The 19,524-nt window shown below is 39.0% G+C and overlaps 1 protein-coding gene across 3 annotated transcripts in view; it reads left to right on the forward strand.

Annotated features, from left to right (window-relative positions):
- Positions 1-19,524, forward strand: part of Rbpj (recombination signal binding protein for immunoglobulin kappa J region) — a 199,270-nt gene that overhangs the window by 165,971 nt on the left and 13,775 nt on the right. For all 3 annotated transcript variants that reach the window (XM_051164944.1, XM_051164943.1, XM_051164945.1), the window contains exons 2-3: positions 5,747-5,785; positions 13,055-13,150. In XM_051164944.1, the coding sequence (XP_051020901.1) occupies positions 5,747-5,785; positions 13,055-13,150 (135 nt within the window). The remainder of the gene's footprint in view (positions 1-5,746; positions 5,786-13,054; positions 13,151-19,524) is intronic.

Here is a 19,524-nt window from a genome sequence, read left to right on the forward strand (position 1 = left end):
GGCATTGGCTGTTTGCCAGGCATTTAGTAAAGTGCCTGGCTGTCTGTGCCCTGTCTGCAAATAGACACATGCCCGGGTCTGCTGTACAGGGTGTGCGTTAGAAGAGGCGGGTAGTCTTATATGGCCAGTATATTCCAAACTGTATATTCATTATACATGTAGTTGAAGAGTCTTACTGATATAGATGCTGTTTCATTGAACATCTTTAAGAATGTCTTTACGTGGACCACGTTAGATACCTATGTGTAAGTTCTAGCATTGAAAGACTGTGTCAAAGAGATGCACACCTTGAATTAGAACAGACATGGCCAAGGTGTCTTTCAAAGGATTACTCATGTTTAAGCTCCTCTTAGTATATGACAGTTTGCTTTTCTGTGTGTATCCTAGCCTTGGGTATTAACACGCTCTGAATGTACAGCAATTACTACATCATTGAGCTAATGATATAAAAGTTGTGCCAAGAACCTGGCCACAAAGCCATGAATGATTTCTGATAGTTTTTACCACTAGATGAAGAGGTGATTGCTTCTCTGCACCTGGCCTTTTGTTCTTTTGTGATGCCAGTTTCCAGAATAGTCACCTAGATACTTCAAGTGAGAGAACATTGACCACATTTACATTATTTCTGTATATGTCTCTCTACACATACATACGGTGAACACACACAGGTGATCTTTTATCCTCGGACCATCTGAAGATAAGATACCAGCATCATATTTTCCTCTAAACACTACAATGAGTTTTTCTAGAAGTAAGAACAATAATCAAAATTAATCTAAGCTGTTTTATGGAGATACTGTTAATTTTCTAACACCTTCTACTGCTGAAGTATATTTGAAACCATACGTTGCGTGGTCCTGTTTTGTACCTTTTTTTTTTTTTTTTAAGTTTTCTTTCAAGACAGGGTTTCTTTGTGTAGCCTTGGCTGTTCTGGAGTCCCGTTGTAGACCAGGCTGGCTTCAAACTCACAGCAATCCACCTGCCTCTGCCTCCTGATGCTGGGTTTATAAGGGTGTACCACCATGAGGGGCTCATGTTTTTGTATCTTTAACTGGGTCAATTTCTAATTTTCTTATTTTGTTTATTTCACAGTTTGAATTTGTTCCTCATGTTTGGGTTCTAGTTCTACATTATTACCATAATATAAAAGTGATTCTGTTTCTTAGTGCATTATTTAAGTGACATCCAGTATGATTGAACTCAGTCTTATTCCATCTTTCTCTTGCCTTATTTTATGGGAAGGAGGGTTTCTGGACTGAACCCAGGGCTTCATGCATGCTAGCTAGGTACACATTCTGCCACTGATCTACACACTCTGCTCCATTCAGTGACAAAAACAAGTGAAATACTTTGCCCAGTCTGATTATACTTCCTTTTGAGGCTACAGATTTAAAGATTTTCATTGTGAGGCCATCATTTTAAACACCGCCCCCCTCCCCAACTCTCACTAACCTCTTACAAAGATACTTGAGAAGCTAGGTGCAGAGTGCAATTGAAGATGATGCTCATTTATATCCTTTCTACTCCTCATTGGTACAGATTGCTGGCAGATTTTTACAAGGTAATTTTCCATTTTAAATTCAAAGAGCAAAAATAGAAGGGGCTTTAAATTTTAAGAAAAAGATGCTTTTCAAGTTTTTCTACAAAGTAAGCATAACATGCCTTCATTTTTGGGAGTCTACTACCTGTCTATAACATCAGCTCCTGGTATGTTTGCTTGACTAGGAACGTGCTTACTAAATGTGGTCCAGGAGGATACAACATACTGCTGTGATCACATTTGTTGCATTTTCCAGGACCAGTGGTTACACTGAGCCTAATTGTAGCACCATTGCTTTTTATTTATTTTTGGTTTTTCAAGACAGGGTTTCTCTGTGTAGCCTTGGTTGTCTTGGACTCACTTTGTAGACTAGGCTGGACTCGAACTCACAGAGATGCCTCCTTCTCCCCAAGTGCTGGGATTACAGGCGTGCGCCACCTCTGCACCCGGCTGCACCATTGCTTTTTAAATGTGACTTTTAAGGTCATACCTGATTCAAAATAAGCTTGAAAAGGTCCTTTTTGTTGGCGCCTAGGATCACAGCGTGCTTAGGCAAGCATTCTCGCACTGCGCTATACCTTAGTTCCTGATGGAGTGTCTTTTAAAGGATACGTGAATTATTAGGGTGTTTTCTGCACCCATAGATAGGAAATGAGTAAACTGTTTAAAGGAAAATTACATGTTCATCTAAAATGTATATTCAAGGCAGAGGATATTGCCTAGTTGGTAGAATACTCAGCACACACAGTGCCCTGGGCTTGATTCCGCATCACTAAATAAAGTTGATTGTGGAGGTGGAGTAGGATGATAAGGCTGTCAGCTACCTGGGATTCATGAGACTGTGCCTCAGAATCAACAAAACAAAACAACCACATAAACACCCAATATCAGTAACAAAAAGTTATTTACAGAAATACATTTTTCTAAGTTTTTCTTTGTAAGTTATGAGTATGAATACATTAACTTATCTCCCTATCCATTTGCCCTGTTTGTGCACAGGGATTTGTGCCTCTTGCTCATAGATGTTTGGACATACTTGTGCGTGGTTCCTATTAGCCGCTCAATAGGTACCTGCTGAGGACCAAATCTGGTGTAGACATGTGCCCAGGGTGAGCCTCCTGGGGTTTTCTATTAGCTGCCAAGCCCCTTCTCAGTCAGTACTGGTTTCACTTGTGTTTTAAACCATTTGTTACCGCCTGTGTGTATCATGTAGTAAGTTTCTCTTATTGGTGGTAAATGCCTTGAAAGTATGAGTGAGCCTTCCCTGTCTATCTCACTCTTTCTCTTAAGTCATTCTTTAGAAGTCCTAGTGCTTTACTATAATTAAATACTGCTTATGGAAGCGTGGGTTATTAGTGTTTTCTTTGCCACTTTCTCCTGCTTGCCTGCCTTGAATCCTTTTAAATCACATTTCAAGATGATGCAGAAAATTTGTAAAATTAAGAATAGGATTACTTTAAACTCTTGACCCTATTGACAGATTTCTCCATGTTTTATGCCTGTTTTTGAATCACTATGCTTACAACACCAAAGTGCTGTTGTGCAACAATAGACGTGAGGCTTCACTTCTTTTGGCTTAGTGGTGTGATTACTGACTTGTTTTGTACTTGCAGCACTTTTTCTTATGATTCCCCTACTCCCTTTCTTGTTTTGATATTTTAATTGGTTGTTTTTGTTTTTTAAAATGGGAATTATCTTCTGGCCTGAAAAGTGTTAGGATGCTGAAATTTGATAACCTTTATCCTTTCTGTACATTTGTGGTCTTACGTTTTCTTATCAAATTGGTGAATATAGAGTGAAGAGGATCTGGTGTGGAAGGAAGCACCACACCTTTCCCCAGCAGAGAGGAAGTACAAATGTAATGGGTTTGCAAGTTTCTCTTTTGGAAATTCTTATGGATTGGAGGCTTTGCAAGCAAAACAACAAACAAACAAAAACTTAGGGCTTTGTGCCCACTGCCCCTTCTGCTTGCTGGGATTTTGTCTGGTTTGCCGTTGTCCAGGTCTTAAGCCTGCTGTCGTATTCTGAGTTCATATGTGTATCAGGCCTGCTGTGTGTGAAAGAGGCTGTTTACTTGGAGTCATCTACCCCCTCTGGCTTTTACCTTCTCTTCAGCATAGAACCTGAGCCTTGAGGGGAGATGATATATGAAGGCATTACATTTAAGGCTGAGTGCTCCAAGGCCCTCCTCACTCTACACGTTGTCCAGTTGTGAGTCACCTTGTTAATTACCATCTACCTCAAGAAAAAGCTGCTCATCCTTAAACAAGAAGCTATTTGTAACTGATACCTGCTGGGAGAGGGAAAATCAGTTGTCTTTAATGGGTATATCATGTAGCCTTGGCTGAGAAGGGGTATATGTGACCTTCAAATTGGTCAATGTGAAGTAACTATTACATACTTTATTGGATCTTTCCCAGAAAACCTATATTGTAATCACCCTCTTCAATAAGTACAGTGATGGAATACTCATTAAAAAAGGTCAGGATTGCATGCAACAATTATTGGATCTTATTTAATACCAAGGAGCAATTTAATTTTAATATTTATAGGATTCCTTACCTTATTACAGCAGCTACGTTAAATAATGAGTGGTTTTGTGTAAAGTGTTGCCAGCCTCAGCAGGTAATTGGTTCTTTAAAAAAGATTTTTTTGTTGTTGTTAAAATATATTTACATTACTTTCCCCCTTTACCCACCAGGCCCTCCCTTGCCCCCTCCTTCCAGCTTCTTCCATGTCCCCTCTCCTTACTCTTAAATTCATAGCCTCCTCTTCTCTGATTCTTAAGAGTTTTCACGTATACATGCAGATGCATGCACGAATATATAAGTACAATCTGCTGAGTTAGTTTGTTGTTTGTGTATGTTTTCAGGGCACTTCACTTTCTATTGGACAACCAGTTAGGCTCAACCCCTGGGAGGAGCTAATTTTCCTAATCAGCAGTTGCTTGTGTGTAGTTCCTTGTCTTATCTAGGAGTGTGCTCCCATAAGATTTCCCTCCCCCCATTTGGTGTGACTATTCTCATTCTTTAGGCCTTGTTTATGCAGCCGTTTCTATTAGAGACTTTCACAGTAGGCTTCCTGGTCTTCTGCCTCTTAATAGCTTTTTGCCTCATCTTTTACGATGGTCCTTGAACCCTAGATGCAAGGGCTGTGATGTAGATGTGGCCGTTGGTGCTGGCCTCTATACAATCTTTTGCTTTCTGTATTGTGGTTTTCTGTGACAGTCTCCATTTACTGTAAAGAGAAGTCTCTTTGATAAGAGGTGATATTTACTTATCTTTGGGTATACACTTATCTATTAGTATAAGGATAACACTTAGAATATTTTCAATGACTATTCAGCAGGCAATTGTATTGCATGATCTTGTCCACATTTCCTACGGGGCCAGGCATGATGTTGTATCAGCATGTTATATTGTCATTGACCTGATCTACTGAGTATTTATGGAAGGGTTGGGCTAGGTACTCTGACAGAGTCTTACTTGTTAATCTAGTTTTGGGAGAATTACATTGTATCTAGGAATAAAAGTTATATTAAAAGTTTTAGTGCAACTTACTAAATTATTCATATAATCAACGTTTGTTAGATCCCATAGTGCTTGCTGGGTTTGTCACATGGTGGTTATTGAAATGTTTTGTTTCATTCTCCATTTCTTTCTATATGTAAACTTTTTACTAATGCTCGAGTAGACTTTGGTAACTCCTCACTTGTTTCTGTAAATTATATCAACTTGGCTTTTGTAGTATGTTCAATTCAAATCAGACCCCTCTATTGCACCTCTGTGACACGGTGGTGCATTTGATCACTTTGAGTTTTTAAAAAACATCCTCCGTGGAAAAGAATCCAGGAGTGGTGTTTTTTTTTGTTGTTGTTGTTTTTTGGTTTTTTGTTTGTGTGTGTGTGTTTTTTGTTTGTTTGTTTGTTTTGTTTTTTGCTCTATACTCTGTAGCTGGAATTCATGAGTAAGAGCAAGGACAAGTGTTCTTCACTGCTAAGCCATCTCTGGTCCTACTGCTTTTGTGTTTTTAAAGAGCACTTTGTATTGTATATTTGTTACTTCTGGGAACAGATGATTGCTGGGGGATTTCTCTCTTCACTTTCATTAAGATTGATAAGTCATAAGCGACACTTTCTGATGCCTTATAGCTTACTGTGGTATTTATCCCACAGTTTATTTACTTTATTTCTTTAATTTTTTCCAGGAAGTTTGGTGAGCGGCCTCCACCTAAACGACTCACTAGGTAAGCATTATATTAGCCATTTAAACATTGACTGTGCATATAGATCCTGTCATTTTAGATAGTAATGTGAATTGTTCTTAGAAAATCATTCAGATATTGGTAACTACATCTTGAGCTTATTCCTACCTCTCCCTTCCCTTCTCTTCTGAAAGGGAGGGGTAGATTGGATATACTTTAAAAATTAAGTTGAATTTGCAAACTGCAAAGCTATTGTTAAGTAAACCTTCTAGACAGATTTATCTAATCAAAAAAGAGAGATTGAGAAAGAGAATAAATATATTTTATTTAGGGCTAAGCTCCATTATAGCCACTTAATTCTTAATGTTCCTTCTCTTCCCAACTTGTGTATACATGTTCCCTAAGCACATGGGAAGTCTGTCTACTCTACAATACTCAGGACCTCTTCTGTCAGTCTTAGCGTCTATCACAGCAATTCATTGACAAAAGCCATTAATTCCTCATCTCCATTCTTTGATGCCACAAAGCCAGACAAAATTAATTATTAGATTGTGAAAATAACAGCTTCAACTTTGTTTAGCCAGTCACATTTTGATGTGTAAGAGAAAGACTTGAGAGATTTAATAGGTGTTTTAAAAAAATATTTATTTATTACTATGAATACAGTTCTCTGCCTGCATGTACACCTGCAGTCCAGATTAGGGCATCAGATCTCATAGATGGTTGTGAGCCACCATGTAGGTGCTGGGAATTGAATTCAGGACCTCTAGAAGAGCAGTCAGTGCTCTTAACCACTGAGCCATCTCTCGAGCCCTAATAGGTGTTTTTAAAATGAATATTAAAATCCTACTTTTTCCCTAAGAATTTTGAGGAAAACCTAAGATTTATTCACTTTCATGATAATATACAGTCTTCTAACTATATAAGTTATTTTTACAGTATATTTCTTAATCATATATTTGAAAGAATTAACTTAAAAATTCATAAAATTTGTTGGGTTATAAAACAAAGAAATCCCTGGTTCTACATTTTTGTCCCTTGGTGTCGACTTTTATTTTTTATTAATCTTTCAAGAAGGTGTGTGTGTGTGTATGTGTGTGTGCACGCGTGTGTTTCTTTTGAACCTAAATTGGGATCTCACTTTACCGTTGTTGTGCATTCTTTATGCCCCACAATGTATTACATGACTTGAGACCATCAAGGTTCTCTGTAGTAGTTCTGTGGTGTTCTGTTGTCTTCACACTCTTTTTGGTTCACATTGATGACTGCTTAGGCTATTACAAAATAATCACCTCTGTTAAGATAGTTATTAAAAACAGTTGTGGGTTGCACATGGTAGTGCACACCTTTACTCAGTACTGTACTCAGGTGGCAGAAGCAGACAGATCTCTCTGAGTTTAAGTCCAACCTGATCTGCATAGTGAGTCCCAGGCCATCCAAGGCTGAACAGTGAGACCCTACTGAATGAATGAAATAACAATGGAATGAAAGAGAAAGAAAGGGAAGGAAGCAAAATGCGAAAGAAGAAAATATTGTATTTAAGAATAACAAACACCACAGGCACTTGGGAGACAGAGGCAGGCGGATCGCTGTGAGTTCGAGGTCAGCCTGGTCTACAAAGTGAGTCCAGGACAGCCAAGGGTGTCAGTGAGAAGAAAACCAACCCAGAAGTAACAGCTTAGTGTCTGTTCTGTCTGTTGGAGGAGCTAGGACTCAGAGCTGGAAATGGTCAACTGTTGGGGTTTCCTGGCCCACACAGCCTTTGCTGCAAATACAAATAGGATGTGGAAACAAATTGGTAATGACAGCATTAAACAGGTGTTTGGTTTGATTTGCCTAACAGCTATGGTTTATAAATCCCTAAGCTAAAGGGAAGTGTAATAAGGCATAGAAGATTCAAATTAAACACACAGGCCCAGTTCAGACTTTAAAAATGAAAACAGTAGTAAAGTGGAAAAAAGGTCCTTGATTGGATCAACTTCAGAATGGATGGAGCGGTGAGAACATAGCAATAGAAACTGTCCAAAGTAAAAACACAGGAAAAAAATCTGAGTAGAGGGAGCATTACAGATAGTTTGTCCAACTAACTGTAATTATGTGTAAGTAGAGTCATTATGAGAAGGTTATGACTGAAACTATAGGAAGAAATAATGCCTGGAAATATTTCATTGAAAGATTTGGAACCACAGACCCAAGAAACTCAGTAAGTCTCAAGTGTAAAAGTATCTTGAAGCACATTGTGGTCAAGTTGATTAAAACAAGTGCTAAACAGAAAAAGTTAAAAGCAAGAGACAAAGATAGGTTTCAAAAGAACAAAGATAAAGATCACAGCAGGTTTTTCATCTGAAATTTTGCTACAGGTCAGATGGCTTCAAAGTATTTAAAAGGGTGTAGATAGAGACTTTAAACAACATTAAAAACAAAGTATTCATCATAAACAGACCTGAAGAACACTGAAAGAAATTCTGCCAAGTGTAAAGGCAATATTGAATAGAAAACTTACTCTAATTTACTGTCCAAGAATAAGAAATGTGACATCACTGCAGATCCTACCAATATCAAAGGTTAACTACAACTCCTAGTCCTTGTGACAGCTTCTGAAGAAGTGTGTAAGTACCATGAAACTAACAATTTATAAGCTTGTTGGAGACATTATATCCAAACAGGCTGAGCTTGTTACTAAAACAAAGAAGCTGCAAGTGTAGGTTGGCTTCACTGCTGAATTCTACAGTGTTTAAGGGAGAAACTACCATTAGATAGATGGCTTTCTAAAAGCTGGAAAAGAATATCTGGTGCCTAGGTCATTCTCTGAGGACAGAATGCTGCTACCTAAGGTAGGCAATACGTTACAGAATGCTACTGAAAACACGAGACAGTACGGCTATACACTAACATCACATACGAGCAAAAGTTTCTATTCAAGTTTGGAAAAGTATTGAACTCTGCACACACAAGTTTAGAAACTGCAAGCTGCTGTTCCTGACAGGATGCAGATGAGTATTGTTTTCTGGAATGGGAACAAGCAGAAAGGATTTCAGAGACTCAGAAGAACAGCTTTGGGGAACTAAGGATATCTTGTGGTGGTGATGTAGCATGCTCTTGATAAAACCACCGCATGGTGTGCCAATTAAATCTCATTAAAACCCTGAACTTTCTAGTAACCCTTTTACATAGGAGATACCTGGGAGACTAGCATATGCTGTGGGAGATTCAACTAAGCTTTATTTTATTTTTAAAGAAAACAGACTGCAGATGTCTTCATTACCCATGCAAACTTAGCAAAGCTGTCTAATGACAAATGCAAAATGAAAACCAGTCATCAATTCTGTGGCAAAATTAGTTTTATTAAGTACAAACTTGAAATTAGGATATTATTATTTGTATACCAAGTTTAGTACCATCTAAATATTTCAAAATCATATTTTTCATGTCTCCTCTCAAGTGACTCTGCTTTACGAAAACAATATGTTATTTGGCCAAAAATACTTTAGGTGTTTCTCTCCACTATGCTGTAGAGAGTGTAATGTGGAGGCCATTTCTTTTGTTTTAAGGACCTTTCAAAGCTTACCCTGTTCTGTTCTTTCTTACTCCTGTTTCCCAAGGTAAACAGTTTTGGTGGGAGAGTCTCTAATGGGGGGAGGAAGAGAGGAATTCTTTCTACATGATTTAAAAATTTAATTAAAATCACAAATTAATGAAATAAAGACTACTAGTCAACATGACTGTGAATTTGTTCAAGAAGTTCATTTATTTGTGTGTGTGTGTGTGCGTGTGCACATGTGCTACACTATGCTTGTGGAAGTTGGAAGACAGTTTAAGAAAGGGGAATCTTCTCACCTTTCATAGGTGGGTTCCGGGCATAGAGACCTACACATTCTTTCAGAGATAGTTTTGTTTATTTTTTCATCCCGTAACTACAGACTAGGAACTGCTAACTGATGCTTTTGCTAGAACTTGTTGCATGGCAGAGACTTTCTTCTGTGAGGCTTGCCATTACTTTAGTTTGTATAACTGCGAGAATGACTTTGTGTTGTTTCTTGCTCATAGTGTCTTTTGTGTGCTACTGGGAGTAATGCTTTTCACAGAGCCTGCCTCCTCTGTCTTACGGAGAACACTGTTCTACTCTTAAAATCCCGTGTGTGAAGCACATGAACCATGTATTTCTGTGGACTCAAGCTAGATCAGCAGCATATTTTTGAACAATGTTTAGTATCCAGACTATTCTCCTATTTTTTAAAAATTTGTTATCGTAGGCAGACATATATCAGGGGCTCATGTCTGGAGAGCAAAGGACAACTTTCATGAGTAGGGAATCTCTTTCAAGGTTGCCAGGGCTTGCCAGGCAAGCAGCTCTAATTGCTCATTCATCTCTCTGGCCCCTTCTCTATATTATTACATAGTAAGATGCTGTTCTTATGTTTTAATCCATATATAAATGTGCTTAAAAGCTTGATAGATCTGCTGTGTATGGTCGAATGAAACACCTCTTACCTCAAAGGTATAAAAGACAGTAACCATGGCCCAGAAACATTTATTTAGTCAGTCCAGATAGAACATTCTAACATTGAAGCAGTTTCCATACTGTTTTTATGGTAGCAGGACAAAGTTATAAATCAAGGAATTTAAAAAATATATAGATACATTAGGAAAGCAGGTTATAGCACGAAGGGAGATAGGCCTTGTATACTATCTGACAACACTCTCAGTCTTGACGGTAGAAAACTGGGATGTTGTTAAGTTACTACATCCTAGGTCTGGCTAGTAGCAGGGCCCTACATAGAGGTGGTTGTGGGGCTATGACCGTTTAGTAGACTAAAGATAGTTTCAAGTAATTAGACTCTGAAACAACAAAATTTCAACCTCCCCACATCTTTGGTTTGATCATTCAGCTTGTGCAGACAGCTTCTTCCCAAAAATTCGTGCTCACAGTACGTTGAGGCTTGAGTCAAAAACATGAATCAATGTGTACCCTACCTCCTTTACCCAGCATGCCTGCAAAGCTTGCATCAAAGTCTCCATTCCCGTGTTTTTCCTCCTGCAGCCTGTATAGTTAAGAGCTTGGATTGGCTTTTAACAAAGAAGACAATACTGATACCTATAACTTGCTGACATGAACTACTTGTCAGTGGGGGGCTGGCTTACTTTGAGGTGTGTTTTTGTTCCTCCCTTCCCAGTAGCTCCGCAGAAGAGAAAACACTCAGATTCAGAAGTGGCAGAGTTAAGGTTCAGATCCTTAGCCATTGTACTACCAGGAGTACAACTTGGTCTTTGAGTTGGCAAAACTACTTAGCTTTGCATCCTGGTTTTCTGAATAATTTCAGGAAATTCACTTAACCTTTACCAAATCTACACTATGTTTGGCCAGATGTCACCTCAATGCTGTTGGTAATATTAATACACTTGCTTAGAAAAATAGCTAGCATAGTCTCACTGCTCAGTTTCAATCTTTTTAATGGTGAGATTATCATTGTACAGTCCGCTGTACATGCCTCAAGTTCTTTTATTTGAAACCTCTATAGCATGTCAGGGAGAAGTAAGAAAAAAGTAAAGAAAAGTAAACACAAGACCTGGTAAACATATAGGCACATATAAACACATATGTAAACATATAAGCAAATAATCACTAAGTGACATAACAGAGACCTAAGTGTTAGAATTTAATTTGGAAAATATGCTCCCAGTTAAGACTTTTCAAATAGGTTGGTGCTTTTCAAGTTCCATTGTCTTTTTTTTTTTTTTTTTGACTTTTTGTTTTTATCCAGTTTTGTTTATTAATGCTTTTGTCCTTTTTTCTTGTATATTATAAAGTCTTCCTCAGTATCTCTTCCACTTTGTTCTTTTGAGCCAGGGTCTTTTAATCAAACCTAGAACATACCAGTCTAGCTGGTCTTGCTCCAGAAATCTCCAAGCTCTGCCTTCAAGGCTAGAATTACAGGTGGGTCATGACACTCACCGGTACTTAGATGAGTTCTGGGAATCTAGTCCTCTTGTAAAGGTTTTAACCACCAAGCCATATCCCTATCCCTCTCCCGCCCCTCCCCTCTCTCCCCCTCTTTAAATTTTAATACCCCACCCCCATCTCTGAACAGTCACTTCCCACAGCAATGTCTCAGATCCCTTGCTATTGCCAGTGTGTCCAGTACTGTGCCCTTTGTGAACTTACCCCAGTCCTTCACCTCCGACTCCCTGATCACCACAGATGCGAGTTTCAGCTGTGTCTGTGCACACCTTTGCCAGTCAGATGTTGCTGCATGCTGTTCTCCTCTTCCCTTCTCTCTGCCCACACTGTGGCATCACTCGCAGTGTCTTGCAGCTAAAAGATTTTTTTTCGATAAAACTAAATGTCATTTAGGTTATCTCATGTGACTCCTTTAATCACCCCTGAGCTAGGAAGTTGTGTTGGCTCTAATTTTCAGATAAGAAAGTAAAAAGCTGAGTGAGGCTCCATGTTTTGTCCAGACAGTTCAGTGTACTAGTGACACAAATCTATAATGCTCTACATTTAATAACTTTATGACTGTTGACAGCTTATTACTGTCATTTGGATATCTGTTTGTATGATGTGTTTGTCTTTATTTACAATGTAAGTAGAATATAATTTAAATTTATTAAAATATTCTTAGTTATCCTGTCTTTGATTTTGTCGTGTGTATAAAACATCTGAAGAATTGATATTTTACTTTAACTTTTAGAGGTTCCCCACTCCCTGTGTGGTACTTTTGGCACACTTGGGTGCAGAAATACTCATTGATAGTTTTATAAAACATTTGCTTTAATAAGCATGTAACAGTTTTTACTTGATAGAATGCTGAGTTTTTGAAAGCTTCATGCAGTTTTCAATTGGCCCTATTGAATTTATTATATTCAGCAGCGTCCTGTGGGCAGTTGTGTGCTTGTGTGTAAGTGACAGGGTTTTCTAAGTCCTTACACTGCACAGTTAGTTTGGGATCAGGCAACAGAGTTTAAGTGATTTGATGATGTTTGTTATGGCTTAAGATGTAAAAGGGTAGAGGAACAAGATCAACTACAGAGAAAGTCAGAATTAAATTAGCAGTGTAAGCATTAATCTTATTTTAACAACCAAAATGCAGAGTCAATGTGGGTATGTATTGTTCTTTGCACAGCATTTGTAAAAGTAGCTCATGTTATTGGTTTCTATTTTCATGTTTAGGGTTTGTTTGTTTGTTGGTTGGTTGGTTTTTTTTTTTTTTTTTTTAATGTTCATAAGCATTCCTCTTATCAGATAGAGTGAAAGAAAGATTTTGTCAAAAATGCCATCCCTACAATGGTAATATTTATATTTGATTACAGGGAAGCTATGCGAAATTATTTAAAAGAACGAGGAGATCAAACAGTACTCATTCTTCATGCAAAAGTTGCACAGAAGTCTTATGGAAATGAAAAACGGTAAGATTGTTGGTATTTGGAGCAAGTAGGTGCTTATTGTACAATTTGCATATGGTTTATATTTATGTCTGAGACTTGTTTCTATTCCTGGGTTTATTTGCATAGTAAAAAATGAAGAGGGAGGGGACTTACCTCTTTTTGTTTTTCAAGACAGGGTTTCTCTGTGTAGCCTTGGCTTTCCTGGACTCTATCTGTAGACCAGGCTGGCCTCGAACTCAGAGATCCACCTGCCTCTGCCTCCCCACTGCCTGACTGGGACTTACTCCTTAAAGGGGAGAAACAGTAAATTGTGGCATGTTCAAGTCAGAAAATTTAGTGAAGACCATCTGGCCACATCCTAACTTTATAAAATTAAGCCTGTTTTTCTTTGGAGCTGTGTTCCAAGCATCTTAATAGCACATTAGCTCATTTGCAAAACATCTTTCCTTTTGGGGTAAAGTGTAATTTCATAAGCAACTGTTTGCCCCTCCCCTCCTCCAAGCCCTCCATTTTAAAGGAAGAGGCAGTTGTGATACAGTTGTGTAATCCTCATTATTAGTGAGGCTGAGACAGGAGGATGACAAGTTCAAAGCTTCTCTGGGTTACAGAGTGATCATAAGATCAGTGTGAGCAACTTTGACTCTGATTCAGGAAAGAGATGGCTCAGAGGCTAAGACCACTTGTTCTTCTGGGGGCCTCTAAGTTCAAGTTCCAGTGCTCCTACCTGCACCGGCTGTAACTCCAGCTCTGAGGGAACTAGCATCCTCTTCTGGCCTCCATGTCACCCATACACATGGGGTATACACACACAACTAAAATTAAATCTTTTTTCTTTATATATAGCTCAGTGATAAGAGTATGTGCCAGTGTGCTCAGGGCCCTGGGTTCACTTCCAGTGCCACAATAGGTAGGTAGGCAAACAGGCGCATAAACTTAAGTAATAGATGGCCATGGTGGTGTACTCCTTTAATCCCAGCACTTGGGAGGCAGAGGCAGGTGGATGGCTGTGAGTTTCAGGTCAGCCTGGTCTACAAAGTGAGTCCAGGACAACCAAGATAACACGGAGAAACCCTGTCTTGAAAACAAAAACAAAAACAGAATCTTAGGTAAAACTATAAATCTATCCTAAGGTGAGTTTAAGTTGAGCTTTGGACCAGGTGTAAGAGCTCTTAACTGCCTGAGCCCTGTACTTGATAATCCCGTTTGTCTGTCCCATACATTGAGTTAGTAGCACCTGTGGTCTCATCTGACTGGGAGGCCAAATCAAGATTGCTTGAGCCCACAAATTCCTGGGCCACACTGCAAGGTCCATCTAAGGAAGAGAAAGACAAAGAAGTCTTCATACTCAACCTAACTGGGCACAACAGAAGTTGTCTGTAAAGATAGTGGATGAGTGTTGTTTCTGTGTAGTCTTTTTTATGAAACTCACATTTCATTATGTTTGACTTATTTATGAACTTCTTGGTGGTCAGGTTTTTGTTTTGTTTCAAAGTAGGTATAAGAATTCAAACCCAGAGTTTTGTATACACAGTGTACACGGTCACGCGGTTACATCTTCAGCTCCCATATACTCACTGGGCTGCAGTTATCAGAGGGTGGACATGCAGTGAGCAGAGCCTGGCCTGCTAAGCCAGGTCATTGCTGCCTTAGAACCTCCTCTCTGTTGTTTTCACTTGATTCCAGGTACTTTAAGGCACTGTCTTTCACAAACAGCATTTTTGTTGTTGTCTTGTTTTGGTTTTTTGTTAAGCATTTATGGGTAAAGATTGTGTGTGTTTGTGTGTGTGTGTGTAGTATGTATTTATAGTATGTTAACACAAAACAGCTCTTATCTTAATTCTGGAGCCAAGGGTGATTGGTCATAGCTCAGGAACGCAGCTTTAGATCACCTCAAATGCTGTGTTCTAGTGTGAACATGGTTTGTGAAGTTACAGAACAAAAAGTCATAAATGAAGAAGCCTCTTGGTTAAGAGGGTTACAGCTATCCTAATGTCTGAGGACATTCTTGGCTATTGGATTTGTGAAAGCTGGTGGTCTGATACTTCTACAGAATTGTACGTGGTAGCTCTTAGGTCAGGCCCAGGTGGGCAGAGAGTGAATGACCATTGAGACTAAAGATAGCCCTAGAAAATTTGGCCCTGCATCTGCAACAGTCTAACTATCCACAACTGTGGCTTTGTTTGTGTTTTGAGACAGGGTTTCTCTGTGTAGCCGTAGCTGCCCTGGATGCTTTGTAGACAGCGATCCGCCTGTCTCTGCTACCCTGAGTGCTGAGATTAAAGGCGTGTGCCACCATGCTCAGCTATTGTGACATTCTAATCAGTCAGTCAGCCTTGGTGACATGGATGTGACTTTTTTTCTGGGAACTTGAGTTCACACTAGTCAGTTGTTTTCTAAGCACAAAAAGAATGCTTCTAACCACTAAAGAATGTTGTACAAGGCTAGATGTGCTTTTTGAGGGGATATAGAGAGCTTAGCAACTCTGGTCTCCAGAGAAGTGCTCTGCCAGTGCTAGGGTGGAGGGAGCATTTTAAGGGAAAGGAAGGTAAGAGACTCTAACCATGCCTTGGCTCCCATTGGAATTCCTATAACTAATTCCAGGTTCTTTTTTCTTTCTATAGTTTTAAAAAATAGAAATTCACACTAATCTAATTTCCCTTTAAGTAAAATCCTCATTCTTCCCAATGACGGGGTGAGACCAGTCTAGACTTCACTGAAACGTGGGGCAGACATGTTAATCACTAGGCTCCAGACATGGTCAGTGTTGGCTTTTGGACAAAGTGTGATACCAATTAGAGTGGTTTCTTCATTTATTCTCTTTATAAAGTGATTTGCTGGTTGCTAATGCAAAAGGACCTATAAAGAATTAGGTGGCACTTATTTTATGATGGATGGCTGAGACCTAGTGAAGTAATAAGGGTTTGTAGGTCATTGTAAGAAATACAGGACCACAGGGCTGCAGTGGCTTACCAAGTATCGTAAACATTTTAATGATTGTCTTTATTGCAGTAGCTTGAATGTACCTTCTGTTAGTTAGGTATGGTTTATTCAGTCCATAACCTCACTTAAATACTTGAAGAATCTTTGCTTTTGATTTCCAAAAAAGAATGAAGATGAAGATGTTATTACTATCTTTTGGGTTTTCAAAACAGGGTTTCTCTGTGTAGCCTTGGTTGTCCTTTGTACACCAGCTGGCCTTGAACTCAAGAGATCCACCTGCCTCTGCCTCTCAAGGGCTGTGATTAAAGGCGTGGGTGACCACTGCCTGGCCCTACTCTCCTATCTTTTGAATCATGTGTATTAAATGTTTTCAAGGAAGGTAAATGTGCTACTTTACACAGAGGAAGAACTGCCTTGGCTTACTTGGTGTGAGTGTGTGTGTGGGGGGGGGGGGCCGATTAATGCCCTCCTGTGACTCGCTAGTTCTGCCTAGGCTTCCTTTAGGATTTAAAGAGGGGATGGTCTGCTGTCCACTCTGGAATGAGGAGATCCTTGCTGATCCAGATTCAGGCTCTTGTAAAGAGTTGCTAAGTCGGGGTTGAGTGGTGGCTCAGAGGTTAAGTAAGGGAACTGACTCCTCTTCCAGAGGTTCTGAGTTCAATTTCCAGTAACCACACGGTGGCTCACAACAATCTATAATGTGATCTCATGCCCTCTTCTGGCCTGTTGTGTACATGCAGACAGAACACTGTGTATGCTAATAATAAATAAATAAATAAGTAAATAAATAAATAAATCTTTTTTTTTTAAGCGGGGGGGGGGGGGAAGTTGCTAAGTCATGAGGTAACTTGGGGACACGACCACAGATACTTTGGCTATGTCTCTGTCATAAAAAATAATTTCACTGAATAATGCTAAAACTATCTGGCCTGGAAATCTTATTTTAAAAGCTTCAATTATTCTTGGTATTAGCATGCTTGCCTCAAATGGCAGTTGTCCATTTGACTTTTTCATTAAAGGTCGGTATACTTTCTAAAACATGAAACTTTTCTAGAAGGCTTGTTTTCTCCAAAGGCTTTGTGTTAATATGCCATTTGATATTATTTTATTAATGTCCAGCATTGTCTTTGGTGAACAAGCAGTTATGCAAGAGGTGCTCTTTGACAATTACTAACTCCTTAGACTGAACTGATGGCGAGGAGCTCCCAGATGCTCCTTCAGTGGGAACAGACTTGGATTTTGTCTCATCCAACTTAATTGTCATACCAAGCTAAATAAAAGCCCTTTTTGAATCTATAGGCTTTTTCCAGGTGTGTTCACAGGGTTTGAGGGGAGAGAGTTGTTAAATCAGTCACTAAAATAATGACTGAATTTTAAAATGGGTAAAGTATTAAATGTGTACATATTGCCACCAAGTGGGAGAGAACAGCATTGTTTGTCAGTTGAGATGATGAAAAAGAAGAGAAAGAAAAAGAAAAGGCATATTGTTTGACAGGACTCAATAGCAGTTAAAAGCCAGTTTTAAACACCATCTTAGTCATGTTTGGTTAATTATATGGGCTTTATTCCACTCTCCCTTTTTAATCTATCTATATATATTTACTTATTATTATATTACTACTAAACTATGTGGAGATAAAATTTTGGTTAAATTACTTTCAGGAGTGACAGTTTGGGGACATTAAAGATAGGATTTCATTTGCACCTTACAAAAGAATCTGAATAAAAATACCCACTCCGTTCCTTTATCATTTCAGTGTGCATATAGTTTTCAGATGTGAAATTAAAGTACATTTAATTGGATAATGCCAATTTACCAATGAGCTCAGGTTCCCATAAAATACTAACATGGGATAAAGTTCCTGAAATTGCATTAGCCTAGGTTTTTGAGATGTGCGCTTGGTGGCCACTGCTATTGAAAGCTGGAAAGATCCCTGTATATATGTAAACAACCAGTCCCACTAGGCATTCCTACAATGTCCACATCATTGGAGTGATGTTGACCTAGGCCCGGTGACCTTGATATCCTTCGCCTCAAGTGTGAGTATGGAAGCATGACAGCGCCTCTTGTTATGTATTGCTTAATTGGGCATTACAGAAACACAACGGAGGCTTCCCACTCTGTTCTATACTGCTTCCTCTCCAGGACACACTTGGTCTAGTTGACCTTTGGCCTCTGGTTTTCTCTCCATAGTTGATTCCCTCCTTTTAAACAGCCACTGCTTCTCTTCTTGGTCTTCCTTTTCTGTAAATGCTGCAGCCTCCTTGTAGAAGTTTTTGTTTGTTTGGGGTTTTAATTAATTAATTAATTAATTAATTTTTTTTTTTTCGAGACAGGATTTCTTTGTGTAGCCTTTAACTGTCCTGGACTCACTTCGTAGTCCAGGCTGGCCTCAAACTTAGAGATCCACCTGCCTCTGCCCCCCGAGTGCTGGGATTACAGGCGTGTGCCACCGTGCCTGGCTCAAAGTCTCTATTTTAAAACACACCTCTCCTTTTTTTCTCCCTCTTTCTGTATCCTATTAGAGTATAAATTCCATGAGAATAGGAATTTTGTTTGATCTTGTTGTTTTCATTACTATATTATGTTTCTGGTACCTGGAAGATAAAAGTAATTTGGAGAACTAATAAATGCTGATGATCTCAGTTCATTTCTTGGAAGTCAACGTTGCCAGTTAACTTGGAAAGTCATCTGAGTGGGGTTGAGAAAAGAAGGTGCCAGTACATTAAGAGGCTGTTCAGTAGGTGCTACTGTGATTTGCTGAAGAGGAAGCAAACTGCTCTTTTCCCTACAGACCTGAGGCTATGCATGGGCACATATTTTATTTACTTATTTGTTTTTATTTATTGAGATAGGATCACACTATGTAGCTCTGGCTTTCCTGGAACTCACTATGTAGACCAGACAAATTCACAGAGATCTGTCTGCCTCTGGCTCCCAAGTGCTGGGATTAAAGGCATGCATCACTATGCTTAGCGACCAAATTTAATTTTATAGTCTGAGTTTCAGGTAAAATTTGATTCCCAGTATCAGTCAATCAATTGACTAGAAGGTGTCACTGGGCAGTAGGAGGCCTATGTTCTCATACTTCAGTAGTGTGAGTAGATGCATATCCACATGCTAGGCTGTTCTTTGTTGGTTTCTTATAATGGGAGCTTGTCACAGGTAGTTATTATTGTTACGGTAAGGCTGTTTTGCTCATAGTGGGATTTGCAGAATCAAGAAACATCTCTCTATAGTCATAACTATACAAAAAAGTAGGATTAGCCGGGCACTGGTAGCCAGCCAAGGCTAACACAGAGAGACCCTGTCTCCAAAAACCAAAAAAAAAAAAAAAAAGAAAGAAAGAAAGAAAAAGAAAAGAGTAGGAATTACCATTAGGGTCTTTTGCTTTAAGAAAAAAGGAAGGAAATTAGTTAAAGATATTCTTGTGTGTTAATTATATACCTGGTTC

This window comes from Acomys russatus, chromosome 22 (genome assembly GCF_903995435.1).
Source record: "Acomys russatus chromosome 22, mAcoRus1.1, whole genome shotgun sequence".
NCBI lineage: Eukaryota > Metazoa > Chordata > Mammalia > Rodentia > Muridae > Acomys > Acomys russatus.